Here is a 26,852-nt window from a genome sequence, read left to right on the forward strand (position 1 = left end):
ACGTCTACTTCTGTATCTTGTGACTCAAGCAAGGTGTTGAAGCCTATAGCAGGCCTCTGCAGGGCCCTTTTGTAAGTATAGATGGATGTAGTGATCGATGGGGGAAAAAAAACTTGTAACTGCATAAAATGGCCATTTAGAGGTCATGAAATAACCGTCTGCCACTGTGGATCAATAAAGAGATCTTTGCAGGAAGGATCGATAACCTCTCTATTATCTGCAGTAAAAATGTTGTTGGGAATAGGACTATATTTGATTGAAGGCACTTGTCAACTTTGATTATTAATGTATCCATGTTGAAGATATACAATTGGTCCCCGTTTAAAAAAACAAAAACAAATCTGTGAATGCCTGTAAGATCTTTAATGTACATTTCATGCCATGATCAATATTGTAGAAACTCCCTTGGAATAAAACAGTTGGTGCATGGGACATTAACTCTATACACACATCAACTAAGGTGACTTTTCAAGACCTACAGACTGGAAATCATTATTAATTTATTATAATTCTGTTGCAGCAAATGGGTAATTCTGTGGAAATCAATAATAGCTTCTAGTTTAGAACCTATTGCTGAGATGAGACATTAAAACAGTGTCCTTGCTGGAGGTGCCAATTTTAGTTACTTTGAGGAATTCCGGTGTTCAAAAAAAAATACATTGTGTTTGATGTTTCCTTTTTTTAATGTGTGTATTTATTGTAGAAAATGTAGAGTTAATATTGAAAAGTATTAGCAACCAACACAGTCGTGAGAGCCAAGATAATGACCAACCAGATTATGACAGTGTTGCATCAGATGAAGAAGCCGATTTGGAGTCCGTTCCAAATAAAGCTAATAGGGAAAAGGTAAATATGTCTGTGTTTGTTTTTATTTTTAAAGCTGCAGACCAAGCGGTATCCTATTTGTGGTGGTGTTTTTTTTTTGTTTTGGTTTTTTTTTTTAATCCGTTCTGTACTATGAAAAAATACTTGTAGCATTAAAAAATAAGCAAAAAAACCCTGTGACATTTTAATGTGTTATAATGTAACACACATTTTTTTGTTTCTATATCAACCACTTACAAAGTCACACCCCCTTTCTCTTCTGAAACAGGCTCTGGCACACACCTTTTTGAGCCCTGCCCTCTCTAGCAGTGCACCAATTGTATCTAGTGCCTGCCTGGTCACATGATCTTCCCCACAGAACTTTGCATCTTTGGTCCTCTTCTGCTGCACTGACCATTTAGTGAACCCCCAAGGCGAATCTTGATCGATCACAGGAGAACGGATCAATTGGCAACTTGGCTAATTACGTCTCATTGTGTGGATTGCACATATTAAGGGGGGGGGGGGGGAATAAAAACCGGCAGCTTGGACTGCTGCTGTAAGCTCTTTGCTTGCACAAAACAAATGGGGCTTTATCTTGGGCGTAACACAAACTCTTAACCAATCTGTCCTCCAAAGTCTCCTTACTCCCCTCTACACCTCAGCTGCTTGTGTATCACTGGCCAGCAGTATAGTTGCTCTCATCTCTGTGCTTGGCTTCTGGTACATTTTGGTACAAGTTGCATTCTTCTACACTTTTGCTAGGCAAAGGGGATGATTTGCCCTAAGGTCTCCCTTTCCCTGCTGTGTGCTCGGCCAGTGGGTTGCAGACCAGTGCTCTGTAGTCTGCTATTGTTCCTTTTTGTTCCTTTCTTTGCTCTCTTAGGCCCCGGACATGTTTGCTGCGTGCTTGCGGAAGCGTGCTGACGCGCGCTCCTGCTCAGCACTGAGCCCCTGCAGCCGCAATTAGAGCGGCTTTAGTAGGGGCTCACCTGCGCTTCCGCGCGCTTGCGGAAGCGCAGGTCTTGGGGGAATTTAAAATTCCCCCGCTTGCCGGCGAGACAGGCCGGTCACGTGAGCGGTTCGCCCAATGAGGGTGAACCAGCTCCGTGACGTCACTGGCCCGCCCCCGGCCAGTGACGCGCCCGCCCCCGGACCGCCCCTTGACGGCTGCTGAGAGTGCTTGCGGTAAGCAACCGCAAGGCCAGGGAAAGCACCCGCTTTCCCTGAGCCTCAGCGCGCCTCAGCACGCCAGCGGTAAGCGTGTCCGGGGCCTTATCCTTTTTTCATTGTTTTAGTGTAACTGGCTCCGTTAGAAAAAGTTATTTGCCACTACAGTAACTACACTAGTGTCTATCATATCCGTTACTTATGTTTACCTGTTTGACTAACGAAGGCTTCATAATTTCTTTGTGAACAAAGATCGTAGCTTGGAGGACTGGCTAACACATCTTTTGGGGATGAGACTAAAAGATTGTAAAAACTCTCCAGTGTTTATCATGCAAATGTTAAGTTTATATTTTTTTTTTCATGAACATGTCTCAATCCGCTTGTCCTTGGTTCACTTTTGTCCAAGGCAGGACAGTCCCCATAATGTGATTTTTGAAGGATTTCCTTTTACAGTGTTACCCCTCCCTGCCCAGCTAATAAGGGAGTTTACAACATAGGTGTTAGGGGCTTCTCGGGGTGCATACCCTCATCCAGGGTGATGGTCTGCACAGGCTGGGCATACTTGCAGATGGTATAGATGGGCGCCAGGAGTTTTATAGTTTAGAACAAGAAGTCTTTATTGGTACAACTCAGTCGTTACAACATATTTCCCCACCTGCTTATGGGCGGGGTTGAGGCACAGTTCTTGGGTTTTACAAACAGCTTACATTCTTCAATAATAAACGTTGACAGGCTTGCTCTCACTATAATCTTGTCACTCTTCTTTTACCAGGGTCCCATCTGAGGGTCCCCTGCATTCTTCTATACTCAGACCTAATATTCATGAGAAACTTGAGGGTGTTTCTGATTAACCTCGTGGCTGTGTATTGCGCAGCCTTCCTGGGATACCGTGACTTTCCTTAGGTTCTGCCGTTTAGCCTTATAGATACTTCCCCTTCTTCTTCAGCTCCATAGTCTCAGGGCCTTGCTTTGGGAACTATTAATAAACTCCTTCTGCTCCCTTATCAAAGGGCCACGCTGCCTCATCAGACTTGTCCCAGTACTAGAGATTGGGCAACTCCTAATGGGCACAGGTGTCCCTGTTCCAGGAACCTGTTTCTTCTTTCCCTAAGGTAACCTTACTTCAAAGGGAACTTCCCTACCTACAAAACAGCGTGAGGCCTACCCTAATATACTTATTTACACTACTATATACATGTGAAACCTCTCCACTGTCTCTCCTCCCGTTGTCTGAGGATGGGTCCACGCTGCCTGCTGCAGCGGGCACTGCAGGGACAAGAACCGCCCCTCATTGGGGCCGGGGCCGCTACCTACCTTGCCTGCCGCGTTGTGTGAACAGATTTCCCTGAAGACAGGAAATCTGTGCTTGCGACTGAGCGCAGGCCACGCCCCCGACGGTTCAGCCAATGAGGTGAACCTGCCGGGTGACGTCGTGGCCGCGCCCCCCGCCACTCCTCTCCCCTGCCTTTCCCCCTGCAGCTCACCGCAGACCAGGGATCTCGGCTGCACGCGCCGCCAGACTGGCAGGCGCACGTGCAGTGCCGACACCGGGGCCTCAGCCTTAGGGTGAAATCCCCCTGCACTCCTATTTCTGACACTCCTTGCCCCCCTCTCCCCCCCTTGTCTCTGGGCAAGCATAGGGGTGAGACTAAGCTCCTTCCTGGTAATTGGCTGTCTAGGATACTCCTCCTTTAACTCTCGGTAGTAGCCCCAATAGGGAGGGGGGGTGGGGGTTACAATAGAAACATAGAATTGAATGTCAGATGGGAACCACTTAGCCCAGCAATTTTCCTATCTAGTGTAAAACCTTTAGACCTTATTAGATGCATAGCTTTCTTACGTAGCTAGGAGCCTTATGTCTATCCCGAATAAGTTTGAATTCTCCTACTATTTTAACTGCTACCACCTCTGCTGGGAGGCTATTTCACAACTTCACCACCCTTCCTCACACTTCCCCTGAGCCGCCCACCCTCCAGCTTCAGAGTAGTATGAACTCTTGTACTAGCTCCTCTCTTTGAAATACGCTTCCCTTCTGCAGTTTGTTGAAACCCTTTATGAATTTGAAAGTTCTAATCCTACCTTCCCCCCCCCCCCCCCCCCCGCACATCTCCCTTCCCTCCTCTTGTGTAAGCTGTACATATTAAGGTAAAAAAAGTAAATGTCAATCGTACATACGTTCTGGCAACACAGACATTTACATAGAAACACAGTGTGACTGCTGATAAAAACTTGGCCGATGTAGTCTGCGTATCTTCTTATCTGCTGTAAAACCTCCGCCCGTATTTGATCCTTGCCTTTCTAAATTGTCTATAAATACTTGCTACCTCAACACCAAGCCATGCACATACATCTTTGCAAATTAAGGAATTACACTGTGTGACATTCTTGCCAAAAAGGATTGAAAGAAAATACTCTCCTAATCGCCCAGTGGCATCAATTCAAGCGGTGCTGAATAATGGATGCTTCGTAAACTAATACAGTATTTGCCATAAATTATTTAACACATTTAGGATTTCTGACTTGTCTATCGGGTTTCTTTAATTCAGAGGTACCATATCAAATGTTAGATGCCCTACGGCAGATAAAGACGTTGCGCTGGGCTTGAATACACTGTAAGGGTAGACGCCCTGGTTCTACAAATATAATGAAGACCAGGATAATTAGAATGAAGTCCCTGCCTAGAGAAGCTTGTTGGGAACATTCACCAAATGTGTGAATGTTTGCTTGACTCTTTCGTATCCATTCATTAATTTGGTGTCTTGAATTGTGTTCCTGTGTTATAGGTCTCTGTAGTGAAGGAGTTGATGAACTGGAATGTCATTGGGCTAGATTTACTAAGCAGCGCAAATTGAGTAGCAAATGATACCTATTTCTAAATGTAGCCCTTGCTGCCCGGCTCTAAGGGAGTTTACATAGATGTCTGTGTTGCTGACTACTTGGTGTATTGCCTTTGAGGTGCTGATCAGTGCAGGCTGGGTATATATACAGATGGTGACGATAGGCGCCAGGAGCTTTGTAGTTATGAAACAAAACGGTCTTTTCATAGGCTACATAGGTACAACCCTTCCGCTGATGCGTAACTTCTTTCCTGAGGAATCCCATCACTTAAACATGAGATTAGTTTCTTTAATTCAGGTCCTAGCTACCCATACCTCTTATGAGATTCTCAATCCCTGGAAATTTCCAGGGTCCCAGTTGGGATATTCGCTTCCTCGCTGTGGTAGGATAGAGGGTCATTAACTCTGTTGTTTTTTTTTTTTTTTTTCTATCCTGCTCACCTCACAAACAGTCCTGTGGTAGTGAGGTAGCAGGGGTTAATTCTTCAGGTGTGCGCTGTACTTTATTCTCTCAAGATCCTCCTCGAGGTTCAGTATCATAAACCGCTGATTATCCTGACTTCAGATTAGTCCCAGAGCTACAGATATAGCAACCCCTCAAGGACGCTGATCTTCCCTTGTTGAAGCTTGGACTCTTCAAACTTCCCTTACTAGGGGTCTAGCTTTAAAGGACACTTCCCTTCACTGTAAACCAATAGAGGGGACTCCTACCCTAACTTAAATTGACTATTTACAAACTTACTACTTATTATTTACTATTCAACCCTCCTTGGTCTCTCCTCCAAGGATCTGAGCGCTGGAATCCTTCTGCCATTCTATTTATCACCTCACTCCACGTCTCTAGGCAGAAAAAGGGCGGGGCTAGGCCCTCCCTGGTCACTTTGCAAACACTCTATCTAAAGGGGCAGTAGTTCAAAATATAGCTCCTTTTAACCCACTACACCCGTATGGTAACCCTAAAGGGGGTTACTTAAACCAGTATGTATGTGTATATATATATATCTATATATAACTATAGATCGATCAATATCTCTATCTCCCCAGCAGTGCTGGTATACAGATTATTTGTGCCATGTATAGCAGAAAATCACTGCTGTTAAAGATCTTGAAGACAGGAGAGGCCAGCGAACATAGGGAGGGAAAGGTCTTTAGAAGACAGATGTGAGAAATACTAAGAAAGTTAGGTTTAAAACTGACCATGTGAAGTCTGGGACTTCAATGCAAGGCAGGAAATGGTGAGAACATGTGTTGGGAAGTGAGGCACGGAGAAGGAAGCCGTATTATGGTGACGTGGTTGTAGCAGGGAAGAGGCCTTTTGCTTTCAGTATATTCACCTTTAGTTGAGATTGCTGGAGCCGAATTGTGTTGAGCCTCTTGAATGTAGATGATTTGCTCACTTGGTTTTATTTTTTTTAAACCTTTATTTTAAGCTGTCTAATCATGCTTTAATGTCTGAATACGACATGGATGAAACAATCCCCATCTTTTTAATTTCCTTCAACCACAAACCATAAATGCAGTTTGTTGCCTTTTTTTTTTTTTTTTTTTACATACCAAATGCTAAACCTGTTTTGTATCCCCATATTCCAAATTTATGCAATATATTCTAGACTCATCATTAGTGGCTACAAATGACACGTTCTGTTATCGAAGCTGGGTTTTTTTAGAAGAAGAATAATAAAATGGAAAGTTTTGACCAGATATATGTATTTTGTTCTTCATAGAGTTTGGATTCTGACTTATCTGATGGATCAGTGACAGTACATGAATTTCTGGAGGTTAAAAATGCCCTGGTAGCCTCAGAGGCAAAAATACAACAGCTAATGAAGGTTAATAACAACTTAAGTGATGAGCTACGAATCATGCAGAAAAAGGTAAGGGTACAGTTATACTGATTTAGTCTGATGTCGCTTTCCTAACTAGTAAAAATAAATAAAAGTAGAAACATATCTAATATTTCATTCTGCTTGGTAGTGAGTCTGCATGACATTCTGAAGACCATTATTCCATTAGAAACATTTGCTTGTCATTTTTTTTTGTTCTATTTGACTGGTTAAGAAAAATAATGCATGTTTTTTTGTCTAGCCTCATTGACAAATGCCAGTTAAAAACACTCTTAAAACTTCTATGAGCTAGAATTCCACTTGCTCCTTTCCTAGTTAGACAGTGCTGGAGGAAGGTGAAATTGGATCACCAGCAATAATGGAAAAATACACCAATTTGGGTGTAGGTAGCAGGAAACACATTGGGTACTGGTATAATCCCCATTACACTGCACTCCAAAAATGAGACATATGTTGTAATTTTGCTGGTATTGACTTCCTATTACTGAATTATCAGAACTTAGAAGAATTCTGCAGAGTAGATAAGAATTAGCAGGTACTATAGCAGATATAACCCTGGCTTTAACCCTAGTTTGCCCTCACATTTTTTTTCACATACAGCGAGAAGTTGGAAATAATATCATTGTGTCTTTAGAGTTGAAATATCACTCATTTTCAAAAACTGACACATGGCTGGAGTAATGTATATCTCTGACTTACTCCTTGGGTTTTGTCAAATTGGGTGGCTGCCAAGCCAAGAGTAATAGACATTTGCATGTTGTTCAGTCCTGCCCCTGGCTGCCTGTAATACCCGACAACTAATGCATTGAAGTTTGAATATTCAAATATAAATAGCACTACTTTCAAAGGTGTCCTTGCATGGTCTGTGATGTTACCTACTTCTTTCTCTCATCCTTGATTTGTCTTTGAAAAGCCCATTGAGATTTCCAACTGTAAATCCAGTTGCTTAATGTAGCCTACTGCAAAGCATACCATTAAAGTAGCAGGTATGCAGGTTGACCAAGTAATTTTGCATTACATTTCTCTGTGTAATTCATTTTATTGTGCTAGCCCTAGTATTTATAGTCCTAATGCCTAACCTCCAAATTTTAAATATGGGAATTTGTTTGTTTGCACACTAACTCATCAGGCACGTTTGGCTGGCTGCACAAAACATGTCTTTCTAATTGCTCCATATACGTAAATATAGATATACATGCGGTGTCCCAAAAATGACAATTTTTAAAGGGTGGAAGTTTTCAAAATGTCTAATTGGGAATTCTATGAAAATCATCTTGTAAAGATGCACATGATACCGATGTGAACAAAAGTTTGCAACTAGAGGCTGCGTCTATTATATTCACAGCTTCTAAAAATCTGCAGTAACAATTGAGGAATACTGTGTTTCCTCACTTAAACGTGATAGTTATGAAGGACTTTGATACATTGCATCTCTTCTGGAATTGCAATATTGTTCACCTGCTGCATATTCATGCAACGGCAAATAAAACAGAATACCAGCATTTGTTAATGTGATACTTGAATATTTGTACGTTACCACAGCATCCTTTTAGAGTAACTTTTTCTAAAGATCTTCTACAATAATTTTTTTTTTTTTTTTTTTAATGCACCTTTTGAATGGAACAATTAAATAATTTGTCCAAAATTACACAGGTTAAAAACAATTGTAGGTAGGAATTAATACCATAAATTAATGTATTCAAGATCTACACCTTACCCACCATGCCACCTCTCCATCCATGCTACCTCCTCAGAGCAAAGTCCATTTGTTTAGGGACAAACAAAGTTTATCCTTTCTGGCTATTCTCTCCTGACCCCAGATCATCTCTCTAGCTATTTTATTGGCTGGTCTTTTCATGGCGTGTTGAACCTCTGCATCCATTATACCACTCTTGGATCCAAGGAAGGTTCTCTTCAAACTGATGGGGAATAAATGTCTCTCCTTGGGCTCTAGATAAATTCTACTGCTATTTTACAACTACCCTGGGATATGTTCCCTGCTCTCCATGGGGAATCTCTTCTGTCATGGCTCCATTGCCCGAGAGAAGCACATTAAGTTGTTTTTTTTGTGTGTGTCATAAATACATTGTTGCTAAGAACAGACAAGACACACTTCCATAATCACATTGGGCCATATTGTTTTGTTCATCAAACTTTTTTTTTTTTTTTCTCTGTCCATATTTCCAAATCCTGAGCTCCGAACTTTCCATTGTGAATTCCCCAGACCTTTCTTCTTGGAAGCTGTAAAACTAGTCCGTCATGTTGTGTATCCATGAGATTTATTTTTGATGTCTTAATCAGAGCTGTGTGGACTGTTCCATTAAAAAAAAAATAATGGCAATCTACTTTCCAATGTTTTGTTGTTTTGTAACAATCTTCTTTGTATTCAATACACTTAACGGGAAAGCAGAAATGCTTTAGAAATTCTTTTTTTAATAGTACAAACATTTTGATTCAATAGACCTCAATCTAGTAGAATTTGTGTGTAAAATTCAATGTGTGACGTATGATCAATTGGTCTATCAAACAATGGTGCCAAAGCAGATTTTGCACGGCAGAAAATCTTATTAACGACCAAATGTTTGATTTTAAATCTAAAAAATTGCACCGGATTTCTAGATGAAGATTACCAAGGTGGCAAAAGCATTTTGTTTTGTCTTGGCAGCATAGCTAACCACTATGCTTCAGCCAAGACAGTGAGATCTGGCCAGCTGAGCTTTAAAAGATGAAACCTACAGGTAATTCACTATTATGCATTTGGTTAGAATGTTTGCATTCATTGCGACTGGTTTGTGTTGGTAGTTGTATGATGTATATCTGATCTTTCACAGTTACTGGGAAAAGAGGCTAATTAAAGAAGAGGAGGAGCTACTCCTGCTGTCAAAATTTCACCCGTGGATGGGTCCTCCCTAATTAATAAGTGAACTTAACTCCTATAACCGAATGGGTGTTCTTATGAAATAATAATGACTCTGACGCACTTGCCCTTAACGATGGATTTAAACCCTGGCACTAGTGGGAAATGTGATCAGATATTACGATTAGCGGTCAAATAAGGCACAGAGGAAATTACAGCACCAACCATCTTTTATGTGGATGTCATGGAAGAGGAGGACCCAGGAGAGGCAAATCGTTTAATGCAGTGAGGTCCTGCGTAATAAACCTGTTGGCAGTCACTCCTTAACAAGGAAATAAAATGTTACTTTGCGCTGAAGCCTACATGTAATGCCAACCTAGGGCATTACACTTCCATCAACACACAAAAGACAGCACCGTACAGTAAAACTAATTGCGCATAGAGATAATACAGTCCAAAATGTTATGTGCTCGGATGCATGATTGTTACAACCTCTTTTTTTATATTTGTACGGTGAAAAAGGATGTCGACCTTAATCATCCATTTTCATACTGCCACATGTATTCATCTTGTGTAGAAAGTGTTTAAGGAAGCAGTTTGCTTCCAAACTTTTTCTTTATGCAGCAGTCTCCCTGAAAGTGAGCGAGGAACATATATATATTTTTTTTAATGGCAACGGAGTGTATCTGTACATTACCAAGCTCACTTTACATAAAGGACACCGTTTAAAAAGACCCCAATGCACAGACTGATATCGGATTGCTAGACATCATGGTGTTGTAATCCAAAGATGGAGATACAGTACAGAATGGGTGAATAGTTGGTCAGCAGCAGAACATATTGGCACAAATCAATATTGTTATTTACTAAAGCTGTTGCCTTTCAATATCGTCCATTTAGCGGAACAGTGTTATTTAATACCTTCCAAGCTTCATTAATATAATGGCTTCAATGGTTAGAAGGGTGTAGTAATAACTGGAATCCTCGTTGCTTTATTTTGGCCTGTGTTCATTTTTAGCATCGTCCCTAGTTCACAAGCTGCTTTACATTCCACTTTTTTCTGCTCCGTTGCATGTGAGCACCTTTGGCATAGAAGATATTAGGTCCATATTTACTAGGTTGCGCTATTCCAGGAGTGCAAGGAGACGCCTTAGTCGACACTTGAATGGGTGATCTTTCGGCGTGTTACCGCATAGCACTGCTTAGTACATTTGGGCATATATATCGGCCATGACTTTTTTTAGGTCATTCGTGTATATATATTTTTTTAATAAAGTGTTTTATCTAATAAAGAAATTTGAAAGCACATTTTGCGTTTTGTCTTTCTTTTTAACGAGTTGTCCTTGTATTTTTCAACTTTGGCTACACTGCGCCTCCCCTCTCTGCTTTGCAAAGCAGCTTCATTTGCATTTTCTGTGTTGTCGCTGAACATATAAAGACTTGATTTCCCAGAGCATCATTACCAGGACAATGGATGCGCTACTGGAGTAAAAGTGGACATGATTGTGCAGTCAGCCTTTGCCTAAAGATGCATGCTTTGCTTCTTTAACAAATTCAAGCTAAATGACCGTGTTGGGAAAGCTGTTTTCAGGTGAGATAAATGCTGATGTTGCAGGGTGAGCGAGGATTCAAGAATAAATGTATTTGCCAACGTGTCTGAATAATTCTGCTTGCAGCACACCGCCTTTCCTTTTTTTTCCTTTTTTTATAAAGGTTTTTTTTTTTATCTTCAAAACCCTCAAATTTAAGAGTTGGCATATGTAGCGTTTGATCACTAGAAACCGCTTTACTGATTAACCAACTTAGACGTAGCTGCAAAGTTGATGACAAATGCACTTTTAAGTTAAAAGGTACTCCATTTTTTTTTCTGCATTGCAAAACGGGGTTGCCCCGTTTTTGTGACTGCTTGAGGTTTTTTTTAAACCTGTCTAACCGTGGTAATTCTTATTTATCCATAGTGTAGGTATGCGTTACTGCAAGTTAAAGCTGAAAAAATGGAATTTTACCAAAAAAAATTGCATAGTCCCACTGCTAAAAATGTCTTTCAGCTCCAAACACTGCAGTGTGAGAACACGAACCTCAGGCGACAGGCCACAACCAATATATATCACGTCCCAGCTGGGTCAGAATACACAGACCTCTCCAACCCTCCTTCCTTAAAGAGACGCCCTTCCGCCCGGGGTAGCAGGCCCATGTCTATGTATGAGACTGGATCAGTTCAGAAACCCTACCTCCCAATGGGAGAAGTCACATACCCAGAAGAGAGCATTAAAAGACTGCAGCCTTTCCCACAACACGTAAGTAAACCTAATGCTTAAGCTGCTCTTCGCAAGCTCTGCTTTTTCTGTGGCAACACTCTCTTATCCTACCTGACCTTGACAATTTTGACTGTACCATTGCTTTTTGTGTAGGTGATGTCTGCAAGATGACCAGGAAAGTAGCATGAAACTAACCACACATTTTGGTACATTGTTGTATCTAAAAATAGGGATTCTATCTTCTTCCTGTTGCCAGCATAAGTAGTAATATTACTGTTTTAAGTAAATGTATTTTAGGAATGAGGGAGAGACCAATCTGGTGAGTTTTGGCTTGTACTGCAGTAATGTTTTGCACAAAGTATGGGAATTGTTTTCAAAATCTACATACAGATATTTATTTTCTTAATAGCTGGACACGCTTCTGATGTGTACGTCCAAAGGAGTTTGTACTGTATGCAGTGTGCTCATTTAAACTCCTATACGCAATGTCAGCTTTAGAAGTGCTACCACAAGTCTGCCTGCTGTTATCCAACTTGTATGTAAAAACATTATTTAAAAAAAATGGCATACATTAATCTTGTGGATCATCATTTTGAAGTTAAGGGTACAATGAAAGTACTGTAGGTAAGCAAAGAAAAATGATTTATTGCAAATTTTTTTTTTTTTTTTTTTTAAAGGGTAGGATTTCAGGTACCTGATGCAATGCTGGAAGGTGTTCTGGCTGTTGTAGACTTATGAGTATTTGCATATCTACACCCTGTATTCTTTGTGTCTATATTATAATCTATCCTATTACATGAAGCCAAAGACCATTTATCAAAAAATAGGTTTGGTAGAAAATATGAGAACAGCAGAGAGGATTGGCGGATAGCCCAAAATGCCTGGAAGCACTCACAACTCACCGGGTGGGGGACAAGTAAAAAAGTTTATTAAAGCTACATAAAAAACATGTTGGACATAGGGGGAACAGAAAACAAAAAAGGGGTTCTCCCATGCGTTTCACGCTGCTGTAGCGCTTTCTCAAGGTAGAAAATATGCTCCCTTAGTGGTAACTCTTGTTTCAATAATTCATGTCCTTTCTAGAAGAGTTCAGTAATTGAATGAGCAATATACTAAATGAGTTGATGAGTCCTTCCTAAAGTCAGCAATGAACCAAGAAGCAAAGAAACATTCGAAGATTTGAAAAACAAGAGGTGTTGAATGGAAAATGTATATGATTTGCTGTGAATTATAGATGTTTCTATTGAATGGCCTTTGCAGCTTGTCCCACCAGTTTGTTGGTGTTAAAGCTGGATATGTGGTACAGACATCATAGATTGTGTTCAGTACATTACTAAGTGAATGACAAACACTCCAGTCTTTAAAAAAATATATTGTCCCTATAACCCAGTTGGACGTTCATACAACTACAAAAATACATGTGGTGTGGTTCATAGTTGACTTGAGTAAAATGCTTGGCTTTCCTCTTACATTCTAAAAGGAAACAAGATGGACACACACAACATTCAGATAACTATAATATTCAATTGCATCCATTGGGTTGTTGCTTCATTTGTTTCCAGTTGTCCAACCCACCCATTTTATACATGTATTTTTGTTTGCTTCAGTTGGGGAGGGAGGGGGAGTTTTTTGTGTTTTTTTCGGTGTCTCGAGTGTTTTTCTCTTTCCCCCCCTCAGATCGGGAGGAGCACATTTGTCGCCTCCTCTTCATCCCTGCCTTCCTTCCCCTCCACGCTTTCCTGGGCAAGAGACGAAAGCACACGAAGGGTTAAGTACCTTCCAAGTTGGATCTGCTCCCATGGAGGCCTTGGCTTTCTCCATGGGAGCTCCACACCTCTCTCCTTGGCCCTTTCTGCTAACAGCCCTTTTACTTCTGCATGAAGCAACAGTGCCTCATCATAACATCATCCGCAACCACCCATTCCTTGTTCACACCCATTTTAATGCTACGGCACAATGATCATAATAACCAAAATCGGCACCACAGGTCAATCTTCTTTTTTTAATTTTTCTGAACATTTGTAATGAATAACATGCATATTTATCCAAAGATGCTGTCTGCTGGTTATTTGGCATGAGCATCATCTTCGTTGCATAGACCTGAAGCAATTTAACTAGTTTGATGCAAACATGGGCATGGTACATGTTGTAAAGCACTAGGTTACAATGCTTCTCAAAACTGTGTGGCCAGGGATACATTTGTCAAAATATGATGTGCGTGTTACCGTAGGGCAGGGGTGACCAACGCCAGTCCTTAAGGGCCACCGATAGGTCAGGTTTACAGCATATCCCTGCTTCAGCAGATGGCTCAGTCCTGAAAACCTGTACTGTTGGTGGCCCTTGAGGACTGGAGTTGGCCACTTCTGATATATGGTAACAAATGCTAAACCAATTTTAATAAACCTTGCAATAATCAGATTTAAATTAACAGTATATTTTTTAGAACAGACATAACTGTCGCTCACATTTCTGCGAAATATTAACGGCTAAGGTATTCCTGCTGCAAAATAAGTCAGAAGTGCAGCTAAGGTATTCCTGCTGCAAAATAAGTCAGAAGTGCAGCTAAGGTATTCCTGCTGCAAAATAAGTCAGAAGTGCAGCATCAGGGTGCAACAGAGACCTTATTATGAAGCCAGCAGCAGCAGCTAGAAGGTGACACTCCTTAACACAAATCTTTACAGATGAGGCCTGTTAAGCATGCTCATAATGCACTTCCGTTCAATTGCTTACAATTGCTTACAGCCTCCGAGCTGCACTTCGCATCTTAACATTGTTGCTTTCATTTTATATGCATATTCTTGGACTCATTGTATGTAAATAATCTTTGTAGGTTTTGACCACTGTCTCCATTGTTTTTGGCGATTTCCTAGTAGTAAGTAACCAGAGGGAGCCCAGAGAATAAAGTTCTTCTTGAACTGGAGTGGGAGGAATTTGCAATGCAATTGCATATTATATGGGAAGAAATTCTAACAAAAAGCCCAGGCTTAGTTTAATAAGTTCATCACGTTGTGACGGCAGAGCACACCGGTAGCTGTTTTTTTCCCTTTTTATGGGATATATTATTTTTATTATTGAGTTTAACGCATATACTGCTGGGAGGGGAAAGAGGATTGCTGCATTAAAATAAAATAGAAAAATATGATATTTATAACGAGCACAACAAACGCTCTCTGTGCCAGAGGGTCGAGCCACGGATCCGCTGCCACTTCTGGATCACGTGTCTGCTCTTCGGAGTGATTATGTGATCAGTTCCGGGATTTCCGGTTGTCGGGCCAGATGGAATGGGGAGGGGGCTGCCCCTCGTCCGCCCTCCTCTGCCCTTCCCCTATGCCCTTTCTGTGGGGTATGAGATCATGAAGAACCAATGCTGTACAGCCCCTAAAAAATGAGCAAAGGGCAATGACATGGTCTGTCATAAGGGCACTGAAGGGGTTAAATGACCATTTTGGTTTTGCCGTTGTTGAATATGGGCCACTTTCCTGTGCTGGATAAAAGTTCAGCTACATTGAGCGGGACAAAAAGCTTCTCCAGCACAGGGAAGCTGCTTCACATCTTGGCGTAAGGCCTTTAAAAAGCAGTCTACACGAATCACTTTTAATAGATTTCTTCTTGCACTTACCAAGCCTGTTTTAATTTTTTTTTTTTTTTTTTAATCTGATAGTGTTTGAAATATTGTGTCCGGGAGGTTTAAAATGGAGTTCTCCCCCCAGCCCACTACAGCCTAAAGGTTACCATCGCAACATGAGCAGCTAGAGACCATTCCATCGTGATTTGTAAAACAAAAACTATTTTCCACTTGATGTATTTTGTAAAGCAGGACATGCGCAGTCAGCAAAATCCGGTCATTTGAGTTAAATTCATGTAGGCTTCTGGAGGGGGGGGGGTGCTACTTTAAAGTTTCTTTGTGGTTGAGCTGCATAAAATGCTTTGTTTATACTGTTATACTTAACCCTCAACATTACATGAGCTGTTTATTTCCTGCACTGCAATTGACAAGACCTACATAAGGCAGGAAGATGAACAGGACCAAAGCATAACCCCCGCATTTTACTACATAAATTGATGATCTTGGACAGTGCTTCTGTTGATTATTGCCACATGTGATATCCTGATCGTGTTTGATTATTCATGGAAAATGCATACAAAGTGTTTTTAATAAGTATTTACAACCTATTGCCTGGGTAATATAAAAGCCTCTAGCTAATACCCTACAACATACTGTAGCATTTTACCCTGTAATAAAACTAAACAAATACATGCATATTAAGTCAATTCTTCATAATTCACTACTACATACCAAAGCATGAAGTTGATTGATTTTTTTAAATTTTTATTATTATTATTATTACAACTTTTTAAACACATGGAAGATGGCAATATTGTCGGATACACTGGATATTTTTAAGAAACTTCTACACATCTTTTTAGAAAGGGATGTTCCAAACAAGTAAACTTAAGGATGTTGAAATCTGAAATCTGATTGCCATTATTGGAGTCAGAAAGGGATTTATTTTTTTCCCTTATGAGCAGGGTTTGCCACCACTCCGGGTTTGACCTGGAAACTACAGGTTTTGGTCGCGTATCTACGGGCTACGGGTTTACCCGAAAAAAATCTCCAGGCGGCATCTCCCCCCTGCAAATCCATGGTCATGGCTGCGTGAAGTCAAATGGTGCCGCGTTGCCATGACAAAGGGAGGCTACGTGCCATCACTGTGCCCGTGACATTCGGTTTCCATGACCATGGGGCATCACGACACCTCAGCACCATACGGCGTCCTGTTGTCATGGCAACGCTCGTCATTTGTCGTCGCAGCCATGCTGACTTGGACCTTGCAGGGGGAGATGATGCTGAAGGCCAGACAAATAAATATATAAATAAATGTAAAAGAAAAATAAATTTTGCAAAAAGTCTCCGGGTTAGCCTTCAATAAAAGGTGGCAACCCTGCTTATGAGACCTAATTGGATGAGGTTTCACTGGGGTTTTCGTTTGCCTTCCTCTGGATCATTATAAATACAAATATAGGATGAGTACAGTGAACATATGTCTTTTTCCCACCTCCTCTACCATGTAATATAAGTAGAAAAGAAGTGAAATATGAATATTGAAAGACCTTAGGTTGCCTGAGAAGAATAAAGACTTATGGGAGCAACCATAAGAACAAGGATACATTGAGTGTATCTGAAGCAACGCGGGCCCTATGCTTAAGCAAATAACTGAATCAATCATGAACTGGACGTCTGTTTTCTGTGCAAAAAGCATTGTTGTCTCAAATGAAGTTCCCCCTAACCCGGGCGTTATTACTAGGTAATACATTTTTGGAAGAAAAGTGTAGACCTCCCCAAAAAGGAAACAAAATAAGGGTTGGTTTGTTTTCCCTAACTAATTGAAACCGGCTTTTGTCTTATTGCTCCCTTTGCAGGCAGAAGCCTTATTTACAAAAATATGTCATAGAAATTGTGTATTAAGGGAAACTTTCATGCCAAAGAATAAACACCCTGTATTTGTGTAATTTTCCATAGCAGATATCAAACATTTTGCCTCTACAGCAGTTTTCCTTACAGGTAGTCATTTCGATATTGATGAAACGGCATTCCTTGGTCTCTTTTTTTTTTTTTTTTTAAATGTTTTTTTTCTTCCACTTTTTGATATGTGTCCATCAACCATGTTCCATGCAGTATAAATATAACATTGACTAGCTGCTCTCCAACTTGTTAAGGTGAGATCAGTGTGAATTCTGCTTTATAAAGCAGTAAAAGTAACAATAGAGGTATTTCTTCGCCAAACATACATGTAAATAACCGCAACAGGTTAACGACAACCTGAAACATGCCATCGAGTGACATATAAAGTATTAACCTCTAATTTCACTGTTGTAATCTACATTTCTAGTTGTTTATTGCATAAACGATTGTGGGTTTTGATGACTTTTTTTCTCCGATAATTTCTCTTTCACTTTAGCTTGAAGCAAAAACCCTATGCAAATTTAAAGATCATTCTTTGCTCACTTTAGGGATCAAAAATAGAAAAGCAGATCAGCATGCCAGAAAGTGACTATGATAATACCATCCATGACTCAGAACTTGAAACGAGGTATGTTTGACAGTTTATACCTTCTACTATCCGATATTGAGAGGTGTGTGTGTATGTATGTATGTAATATATATATATATATATATATATATATATATATATATATATATATATATATACATATATACATATATATATATATATATACACACACTGTGTGTATATATTTCATTTTTATTTTTTTTATAACCCCATTACATCACTTACGTGTGTCTGTTCATATCTCTGAAGTTGGGTTGAAATTTCTACACTGGTTCTAGTATAAAGAGACAAAAAGGATTAGCATACCTTCTCTACATATATAGGGTCAGATGGAGAATGAATTTCAGTGACCTGTGTTGTATGCTTAAGGTTAAACCTAGTCTCTGCACCCCCCCCCCGCCCCCCCCGATACAGGAGAAGACCCCAAAATGCTTCCTTCGTTCCCCAGCTCAGAAGACAGGATAGAAAAACTCCATGCATGCATTTATTTCCCCAATATCAGGACACACACACCTACCTACCTCCATAAATGTAATTGTACACATTCAATGGAAAAGAGTAATGCTGCCAAGGAGGGACTAATGGAACTGAAATTGCCCTAAAGAAACGCATCATTCATTTATTTTTTATATATGAACCGTTCTTTTGAAGGTCCTATATCTTTTGAATAATAGAATACCTCTGTGACTGACCTCCCCAACATAATTACCGGTGACTGATATTCGTGCAGATCTTTTTACAATTACAATCTGGTCAAACCTCTTAATGTGCAGCTCAAACAGGAAAGTGAGGCAGAGAAGCATGGCATGGCAAACGGAAGGTTCCATCCCAGAAAGCGGAGATTCCGAAGTAGACACAAGCGCCGTCCTACCCAGCACAGAGGACGTCATCAGGAAAACCGAGCAGATCACCAAAAACATCCAGGAACTATTGAGGTCCGCCCAAGAAAACAAGCATGACAGGTAGGTGGGGACTCTAAAGAACTAAGGCACGGCACTGTAAGAAGTAGTAGAATGTAGAATTCTGCTCGGGGGTAGAAGCTAATGTGGGTGTCAGAAGTTCAGGAGTATGTTAAAATATTTACCCGGGGGACTGCTTTTAACCAATAACATGTTATGGAATGGTTTAAAATGGCGGTATCAAATGAACAAGCTTATGGCACACACATTCCAAACGCCATTCACAGTGCGCTCGTCTGCATGGAAGTTGCTGGTCGCCCTTTTTAAGATCCCAAATTCATCAGAAAGCTGACTCTCTTTCTGGAAATTGGGGGTACCTGGACTTATGACTGGGGTGGGCATATACTGATAACCCTGGTTCAGATTCTTTAAAGGAGAGAAGAAAGAAGGGATTGCTGCTTTATCATCTGCCTTCCTTAAACTGCTAAAAAGTAGAATGGGAATATCATGCAGGTCAGTTAGCGGTGGTAGCCCTTTACAATGGACCAACAACAGTTCTTTACAGCTGTAATGGCGTGTACAGAGCTCTTGAAACTGTATAGAAGACATCTATTCAATAAACTGAAATGGCAGCAGAATCCACTACAATTCTAGTGAAAAGGTGTGCAGCAATCACAGCTGCGTAATTGGACACACGATAAGTGCTTTAATGAAGTTGCGCACATTTCCTAGTTAAATGTACCTTAATTAGTGCACATCTGTCCTGCACATCTAAGGCTTTGTCCATAGTGCAGGATACGTAGCTCGCGCCGAAACAAACACTAGGACGGCAATGTAGTAGTGCGTAGTTCGCGCGCACATGCGTTACAGGAAGAGCGGCGCTTCGTAATACAAACAAGTTTGTTTTGCAAGCGTGACGCCGAGGAGGGACGCGGAAGCTAGCGCGTCCTACTATGGACAAAGCCTTACAGACCAAGGTCTATTAGTACAGCTCACCTTGTGTCTCCAGCTATACATGTTATGAGGCCTATATGCTGTTTTTCTGATCCAGTTTCTGGATAGACCCGCTTATTGCCTATGGGCACATATCTATTTTTTATTTTATTTTTTTCTTACATTTGATTATATCCTGTGTTTGCAATATTCATATTCACATTTTGTTTCCCTCTGTCATGTCTGTCGCTCATCCTGTCTTAGGCCCTTTGAACGTGAAAGTGTGCGCAGGCTGAGGCATAGTCTTGGTTGTTTTAGCACACTGGTTCCTTGGGCAGAGAGAGCCCCCCTGCAGCCACTGACCCTCCAGCAGCCTGACTCTACCTCCTGGTACTCTGGCCTCTGTCCCTGTTTCCCAGGCACAGTGACCTCCTTCTTTTTCTTTGCCTGTCTTCCTCTTCCTCTCTCTCCTCCTAGCTGCCATGCACAGTGGTCGAAGTAACTTAAATATACTGTAAATAAAACGGAAGTGGTGCCATGCTTTAATGCAGAACGGTGCAATTGGTTTAAACAGCGGAGCAAGGCTACTATTCTTTTAATGGTTATGGTATTTTTATGCTACAACTACATACCCTCCAACAGTACCCATTTAGCAGGTACTGTAGCTGTTTTTTTATATCCTGTACATATTAACTTCAGCTTTACTTCATGTCGCTATTTCTTCCTGTGGCTGCTGAAGCTTAATTGATTACTTGATTAGCTGTTTAGGGGAGATATAACACCACTACTATTGTGTGTATATGTATATACAAATACATCAATGATCTGATATGTGCATACAGTAGATTGTATGTGTTGTGCCTCCTTCGGAGGGGTCACTTGCCAGGACGCGCCTCTATCCCAGATTGGCACACCAAATAAAGTGTACCTATTTTAATATGCCAAATGTTGGAGGGTGTGCATCTATAGCAAAGGGAAAACTCGCAGTGGCTTTCTTTTTGCTGGGCCCTTTAGCTGCCAGAATGGCCAGCAACGCATTGCCCACCCGGCAGCAAAAGTTTAACAAACCCCCAAAATCTAAATAAGTACTATGTGCTCTTCTACCTCTGGTCATGCTCCACACCACACTAAGTGCATGTGCAAAACAGTGTTACTTGATTGGTACAACCTTGCAGTAACTAAAAATATAAACATATCCGTTATGGTCACTGGTCCAGCTGTGTGACTACTTTAGGTTGTGAAAGGCGGGGCGAAAGAAAGATGTCAGGACCGCATGTGAATCGGCCATGGAAATAACTCGATTAAGACATTGAGACTGACTAACTTTGTTCTGAAATTAAAAAAAGGTGTACTGAAATTAAAAAAAGGTGTACATTTCAAACAATGTGACACAACCACACGATCTCTGATTATGATACCATTATTTTCTCGCCGAAGGGTCTGCCTCTTATATTGTAGGAACCGCTATCGGTGTTTGGGAGTAAATACCCACTGCCATTTTCAGAGGTAACTAATTCGGTAGAATGAAGGGAAAGCCAGCACTCTTATGGACTTTTGCACAGTGTTTTTTATTGGGTAGATCAACATTTCGGTACTCAATCGAGACCTGTCTTGAGAGCGGTTCTAGTTGAGGACCAAAATGTTGATAATAAACACACTTCAAACATGCATGGGAACGCTGGCATTTCCTTCCTTCTACTGCAGACCTGAATATCTCCAGCATTTCCGTGCACAAGTGGCAGGATTGCAACTCCATTGTGAGCGCTCTTTTCTTTACTGTATAACTAATGCAGGCCACAAAGCAAAAACAAAGATGATATAATGAAATTGTGTTGTGAAAGGGAATTTCCTCAGGTGGAAAATGTGAGCAGCTGCATTACAATTTTTATAAATATGCCCAGAGTTATTGAATGCCTTTAACACTATAAAACATCTTGTGTTGTCTTCTGCTGCTTTTAACAGGATGCCTTTTGGAAGTGCTGCATATATCTAACTCCTTTTTATATACGAGTGCAGTGATTGTCTCTAATGAAATACTTAACATTCATCTCCCACCGTCTCTGTATTTTAGGTCAAGTCTATTCCAATGCCTGTATTTGTTTCCTGTAGTGTTTTTCATTTGCTTTGAATACTGGAAGTAATGATTCCCATATATAATGTACAATACATGTATGTTTTATTTATATGTATGATATATACGTCTACTTAGTGAATTATCCTTTTCCAGAATTATTCTATGTGATGCAAAGCCCCTTTTAGTAGTGAAGTGGTTACAATTCAGGTATTCCCTCCTAAAAGCAGCAATCTCTAGTCAATGTCCCTCCCTTCTATTCTTGGGGAGGGATTCTGACCTGTGAGGAATGATTACATTTCAATCTCAATTTCCCACTTCCAGAGAAATGTTGCATGCCTCACTGGCAGCGAATGGGTTAAAAATTGGAATTTGGCCATACTCCAAGATAATATCAACCAGCTTTCTATCTATGAGCCACTTGGCAAGTGGGACCTTAGAGGTCACTGTGGCAGGTTGACACCAGCAGCTTCCAGGGGCCATTTTGACCTCACAAGGATGTTGGTTGGCAAGATCTCCTAAATTGGTGGAGATCCTGAGGAGATTGCTACTTTGTCATCCGTCTACTATCTTGGCACTTTTTATGCTGGCAAAGAAATCCGTTTCCCATCTATTGACCATGTAACGAACCAGGATAGGAGTTGCAGCCCTCATGTATATTTTGCTCTTATGTGCTTGCAGCTATATACCATGCTCAGAAAGGATACATGTTGCAGTGACGGAGATGGCAGCTCTTTTTCCCAAGGTAAGAACATTCATGAGTGTTTTAGTGGTATTGTTCGACACATTTTAAATTATAATCTGTAACTATTAAACCCAAAAGGGGAATGCCAGAGATATTCCTTCTAAGGCCATATAGCGCACACTACATTTCCATTGTGGCTTTTGTGGGTGAGGGCAGGAGAGTCAACTGCAAAGGAACACACTGGATTGTGTATTGATGATATGTATATGTCCTTGCACAACTAACAATTGGTAAATCAGGGAGTGGGGAAGAGGGGGAGGGGGAAAGGGAAGGGTGGCTCCCGCATCAGCACAATCATGCATAAAGTAATGTTGAATAAAGTACAACCAAAGTCAGGTGCAAAAGAGGATAGAGACTGTAGTAACAACAAAAACACATAAAAGTTCCTCCTTGAATGCACTCAGAAAGGTAAATAAAGATGATATGGTAAATATAGTTAAAAACCTTTTAATCACATAAGTAGTAAAACATGTTTGTATAGAGGGGGATGGTAAAAATTCCAAGGCCAATCCCTACTAACAGACCAAGAGAATCTTCCAAAATATACACACGGAAGATAGTGTAAATGACAGTACATCACCTAGATGTGGATACGTAGACTGCAGGAGTCACCATGTACATCCTCAGACTTGGAAACCTGTCCTGTCCACAGTGTTCCTATTTACAAAAAACCGTCAACCTCAAAAATTGAGGCTGATGGTACAGAATCTGAGGGGGTGATAAAGGAGCAGTCGATACGGTAATGAAGTATACCTACAGAATGTCAGTGAACCACATGAAGGTATAATGTATATCAACTCCAGAACAGGATGAAATCAACATAACATGAGGAAAAAGTAACATACAGTGAGAACAAAAAACCACACAAAAAAACACTAGCTACGTGGCTTAGTGGTATAAAACTCTGCAAAAGGGCATGCACAAAGTGTGCTCTGCTGATGCCCAGAGGCACGGTTCAGTGACCGTATCCAGTTATAGCCTCATATGCTCAATAGGACAGTCAGCGCAGAGATGCATATATGGAGTCTCCTAGATAGAACCCACTGACTCTAATGGCAAAAAATCCCCCTTAGGTCACAATAAAGCATGCAGTGCAAGAAGTGTAATCCGTACTTTATGAAACACAGTTGTAATGTCGCCATGTATATAAACCCCCAAATCGGGTATACAGCGGGGGCCCTTAATTAGGTAATGGCTATATGGGTGATATCCTATAATCCCAAATTGACAGGACACTGTTGTCATACAAGCCCGTCTGGACTCACAGCTGAGGAGTATACAGCAGTAGTATACAGCAACAAGGTACAGTCACCTTTAACTGTTGCGTCTAATTTAGAAATTGTATACTTAGCTCGGCACATGCTGTGTAGGTCCGGTGCTGCTTAACTCAATCCCGTAGTAAGGGAGAGTGAAGGGGCAGGGTGCCTGCATGGAGGATACCGGAGTTAAGAGTCAGCGGCTGTATTTGCAGCTATTCAGAGATCCCATAACGCTTGTGGAAGGCATCCACTCAGTATGATGACGTCATGACGTTCCGGTCACCTGACGCACGTTTCGCGCATGAGCGCGCTTTTTCAAAGGTATGTGCACGCAGTGAGCGTGCATGTTATATAGCTCTTGGCTGCCATAGCAACCTTAAGGGGGGAGTGTCTACCCCGAGCTGCTTGCTGATCTACCTATCGCATTGCCTTGAACCTTGGCATGAGAATGGTGTCAGTGAAACCCTAACTAGCATATTGATGTGTAACTGTGGCCCGAAGTGGGCATGAACCGGTGATTGTCAGAGATTACACTAAGTAACTAATTACTACATTTGAGTTTGAGATAGTTACATTTTTAGTAAAAGTGCAGAGATGCATGTAGGAAATGGCACAGAAGGTGAATTAATAATGTCCAGTGGAGAATGGTTTAACCCTAGTTGTTATAAAAGTATCAACTAGACATCAAAGGGTAAAAAATAAGTTGCCATACTGTAGTCCCTTATATTAGGGTGAGTGTTAATAGTATACCCTACAAATGGTCGATAATGGATAGGAGGTTAGGTTAAAGGGAGAATCCTCAGGGGATACAATGTATTGAAAACAATCGATTGATCAAATAAACGGGGAAAATAAAAATTCCTCGTTTAGTCCCTTGGGGGCCAAAGTGCCCAGGGTGTAAATCCACCTGGATTCACGCTTCAAAATCTCAATGTCCCAGTCCCCCCCTCTACTGTGATTAGACACTGCCTCAATACCCACAAACTTAAGAACCGTGGATTCTCCATTGTGTCGGTTGTGGACGTGGTTCGCTACAGGGGTGTCGCGATGATTGCGAATATCACCAAGGTGCTCGAGGATTCTGTGCCTAAACTGTCGCTTGGTCTTACCAATATATTTTTTGTTGCAGGCACAGATAATTTGGTACACCACGCCCATGGTTTTGCAGTTAATAAACTGACGAATATTGAAACTGTGTGTGTCATCCCAGTTGTGAAAGATCTTAGTGGGCATACAGGAGGGACAAGCTCTGCATTTATGACACTTGTAGAAGCCTACTGATCTATTGGCTAGCCACGTACCTGTAGGTGGTTTCTGGTAGTGGCTATGTACCAGTAGATCCTGAAGACTAGTAGCTCTTCTACTTACCACGGACGGCCTCTCACTCAGGACCTCTCTTAGGTCCACATCCTCACGCAATACATGCCAGTGTGTATTAAGTATATTGTTTAGTTCTGGCCATGTTTTACTACTTTACTACTTATGTGATTAAAAGGTTTTTAACTATATTTACCATATCATCTTTATTTACCTTTCTGAGTGCATTCAAGGAGGAACTTTTATGTGTTTTTGTTGTTACAACTAACAATTGCCATGCTTTGAAACGTGTTGTGTGGTTCTCACCTTATCTATGCTACACAACGAAATGTTAGAGGATATTTGAGGCGAGCAGGGGGTTGAGCCACGATAGAAACGCTAATGTTTTGAGTCTCCTGTCCTTGGGAATATCAAGCTTTGAGATGCTTATTTTCAAGCCTGTCCTGGGAAGGCACAGTGAGATAAAGCGTTCAAAGTCTGTTGGGCAAGAGTGGTGAAAATAAACAACGCCTTATTTATCAAAGCAAAGAATTCCATTGTATTTTTACAGGGCCTTTTCATGTAGTAAATCTGGGGCAGTCGGTGTTTGTGCTCAAATTCTGCAGGCAACTTGGATAAATAGACCCCAAAGTGAACAGGCAAGATTCACACTTTGGCCTAGGGCAGGAATCGAAGACCCTTCTCTTGCTGGAAGCATATAGTCTTGTTGCGTGATTTTCCTGTTCATCGAATGTAATGAGCTGCATCGCTTACTATCCTATTAGAAACCCAGGTCAGACATGGTAAGGACATCACTACGGCTTCTCACGTCCAGCGCTTACCGGCTGCAATCTGAGTGCAAAAAGACACTCCCAGTGGAATCCAGTCCTACCACCGACATCCAGCTGGTGACGCAGCAAGTTATCCAGTGCGCCTACGACATTGCCAAGGCCGCCAAGCAACTGGTCACCATCACAACCAAAGAGAATACCAACTGAGTGACAACATAGGCCCTCTTCGTTTTACGTAGCAGAGGTGTCAAATCTAAGACGATTACCTTTTTTTTTAAATAAATTTATTATATATATATATATTTTTTTTTTTTTACAAAAATGTAAAGTGGCAGGCTCAACTTAAACAAAAAAAATCTATAAACTTATCAGTATTATTTTTTTGCATGTTTGTTTTTCTTTTTAACGGTATTTTTCTGGACTATTAATTAAACCCACTGCCTTATTTTGTAACCTTTTTGGTGGTTTTTGCCAGTTTGGAGAAAAGCGTATTCTTGTTACAAGCAGGTATTGTCAATGCTGGGTGCCCTCATACAGTATGCTTCCAAAAAGCATTGTTCCATGAACTTCCTCATTTATGTTCCTGTAAAGTGCCATTTTAAAGCCGTGGGAAAAAAACATAAATCCCTTAAACAGTTTTTTGTGGGTTTGTTTTGCACTTGATATACAATACCATATGTTATGTTTGATAAGGTTCTACACTGTACATAAATCTTCAGACCTAATGGCGGTCACAGGTACCCCAGTGTATTAGATGTCACTTATGAAACGGCACCCATCCTCTTTTAAATGAAAACATCATTGTTATTGCAACCTAAAATATTTAAAAAATGTCAGACAGACAGACACTCTATATCAGAGCCGACCTGAGGTGTATATTCACCCGAGGAAGGGGACATCTCTGAAACGTTGAGCTCTGTTTTTCTACTGTTGGGTGTAGCAACATTTTTATTGTTTGATTGTAACAAAGAGTACAGTAAATAAAAACATCACGTGAGCACATACGTCTGCTAC

General features: G+C 40.9%; 1 protein-coding gene across 8 annotated transcripts in view; it reads left to right on the forward strand.

Annotated features, from left to right (window-relative positions):
- Positions 1 to 26,475, forward strand: part of GIT2 (GIT ArfGAP 2) — a 65,457-nt gene extending 38,982 nt beyond the window's left edge. The window contains exons 13-21 of one of the 8 annotated variants that reach the window (XM_075568741.1): positions 704 to 846; positions 6,536 to 6,685; positions 11,561 to 11,809; positions 13,448 to 13,537; positions 17,783 to 17,862; positions 18,618 to 18,806; positions 19,941 to 20,066; positions 22,429 to 22,492; positions 25,833 to 26,475. In XM_075568741.1, coding sequence (XP_075424856.1) covers positions 704 to 846; positions 6,536 to 6,685; positions 11,561 to 11,809; positions 13,448 to 13,537; positions 17,783 to 17,862; positions 18,618 to 18,806; positions 19,941 to 20,066; positions 22,429 to 22,492; positions 25,833 to 26,045 — 1,304 coding nt within the window. In that variant the 3' untranslated portion in view covers positions 26,046 to 26,475. The other 7 variants (XM_075568744.1, XM_075568742.1, XM_075568743.1 and 4 more) reach the window with 7 other exon arrangements.
- Positions 26,476 to 26,852: the final 377 nt, after the last annotated feature.

This window comes from Ascaphus truei, chromosome 13 (genome assembly GCF_040206685.1).
Source record: "Ascaphus truei isolate aAscTru1 chromosome 13, aAscTru1.hap1, whole genome shotgun sequence".
Taxonomy (NCBI): Eukaryota; Metazoa; Chordata; class Amphibia; order Anura; family Ascaphidae; genus Ascaphus; species Ascaphus truei.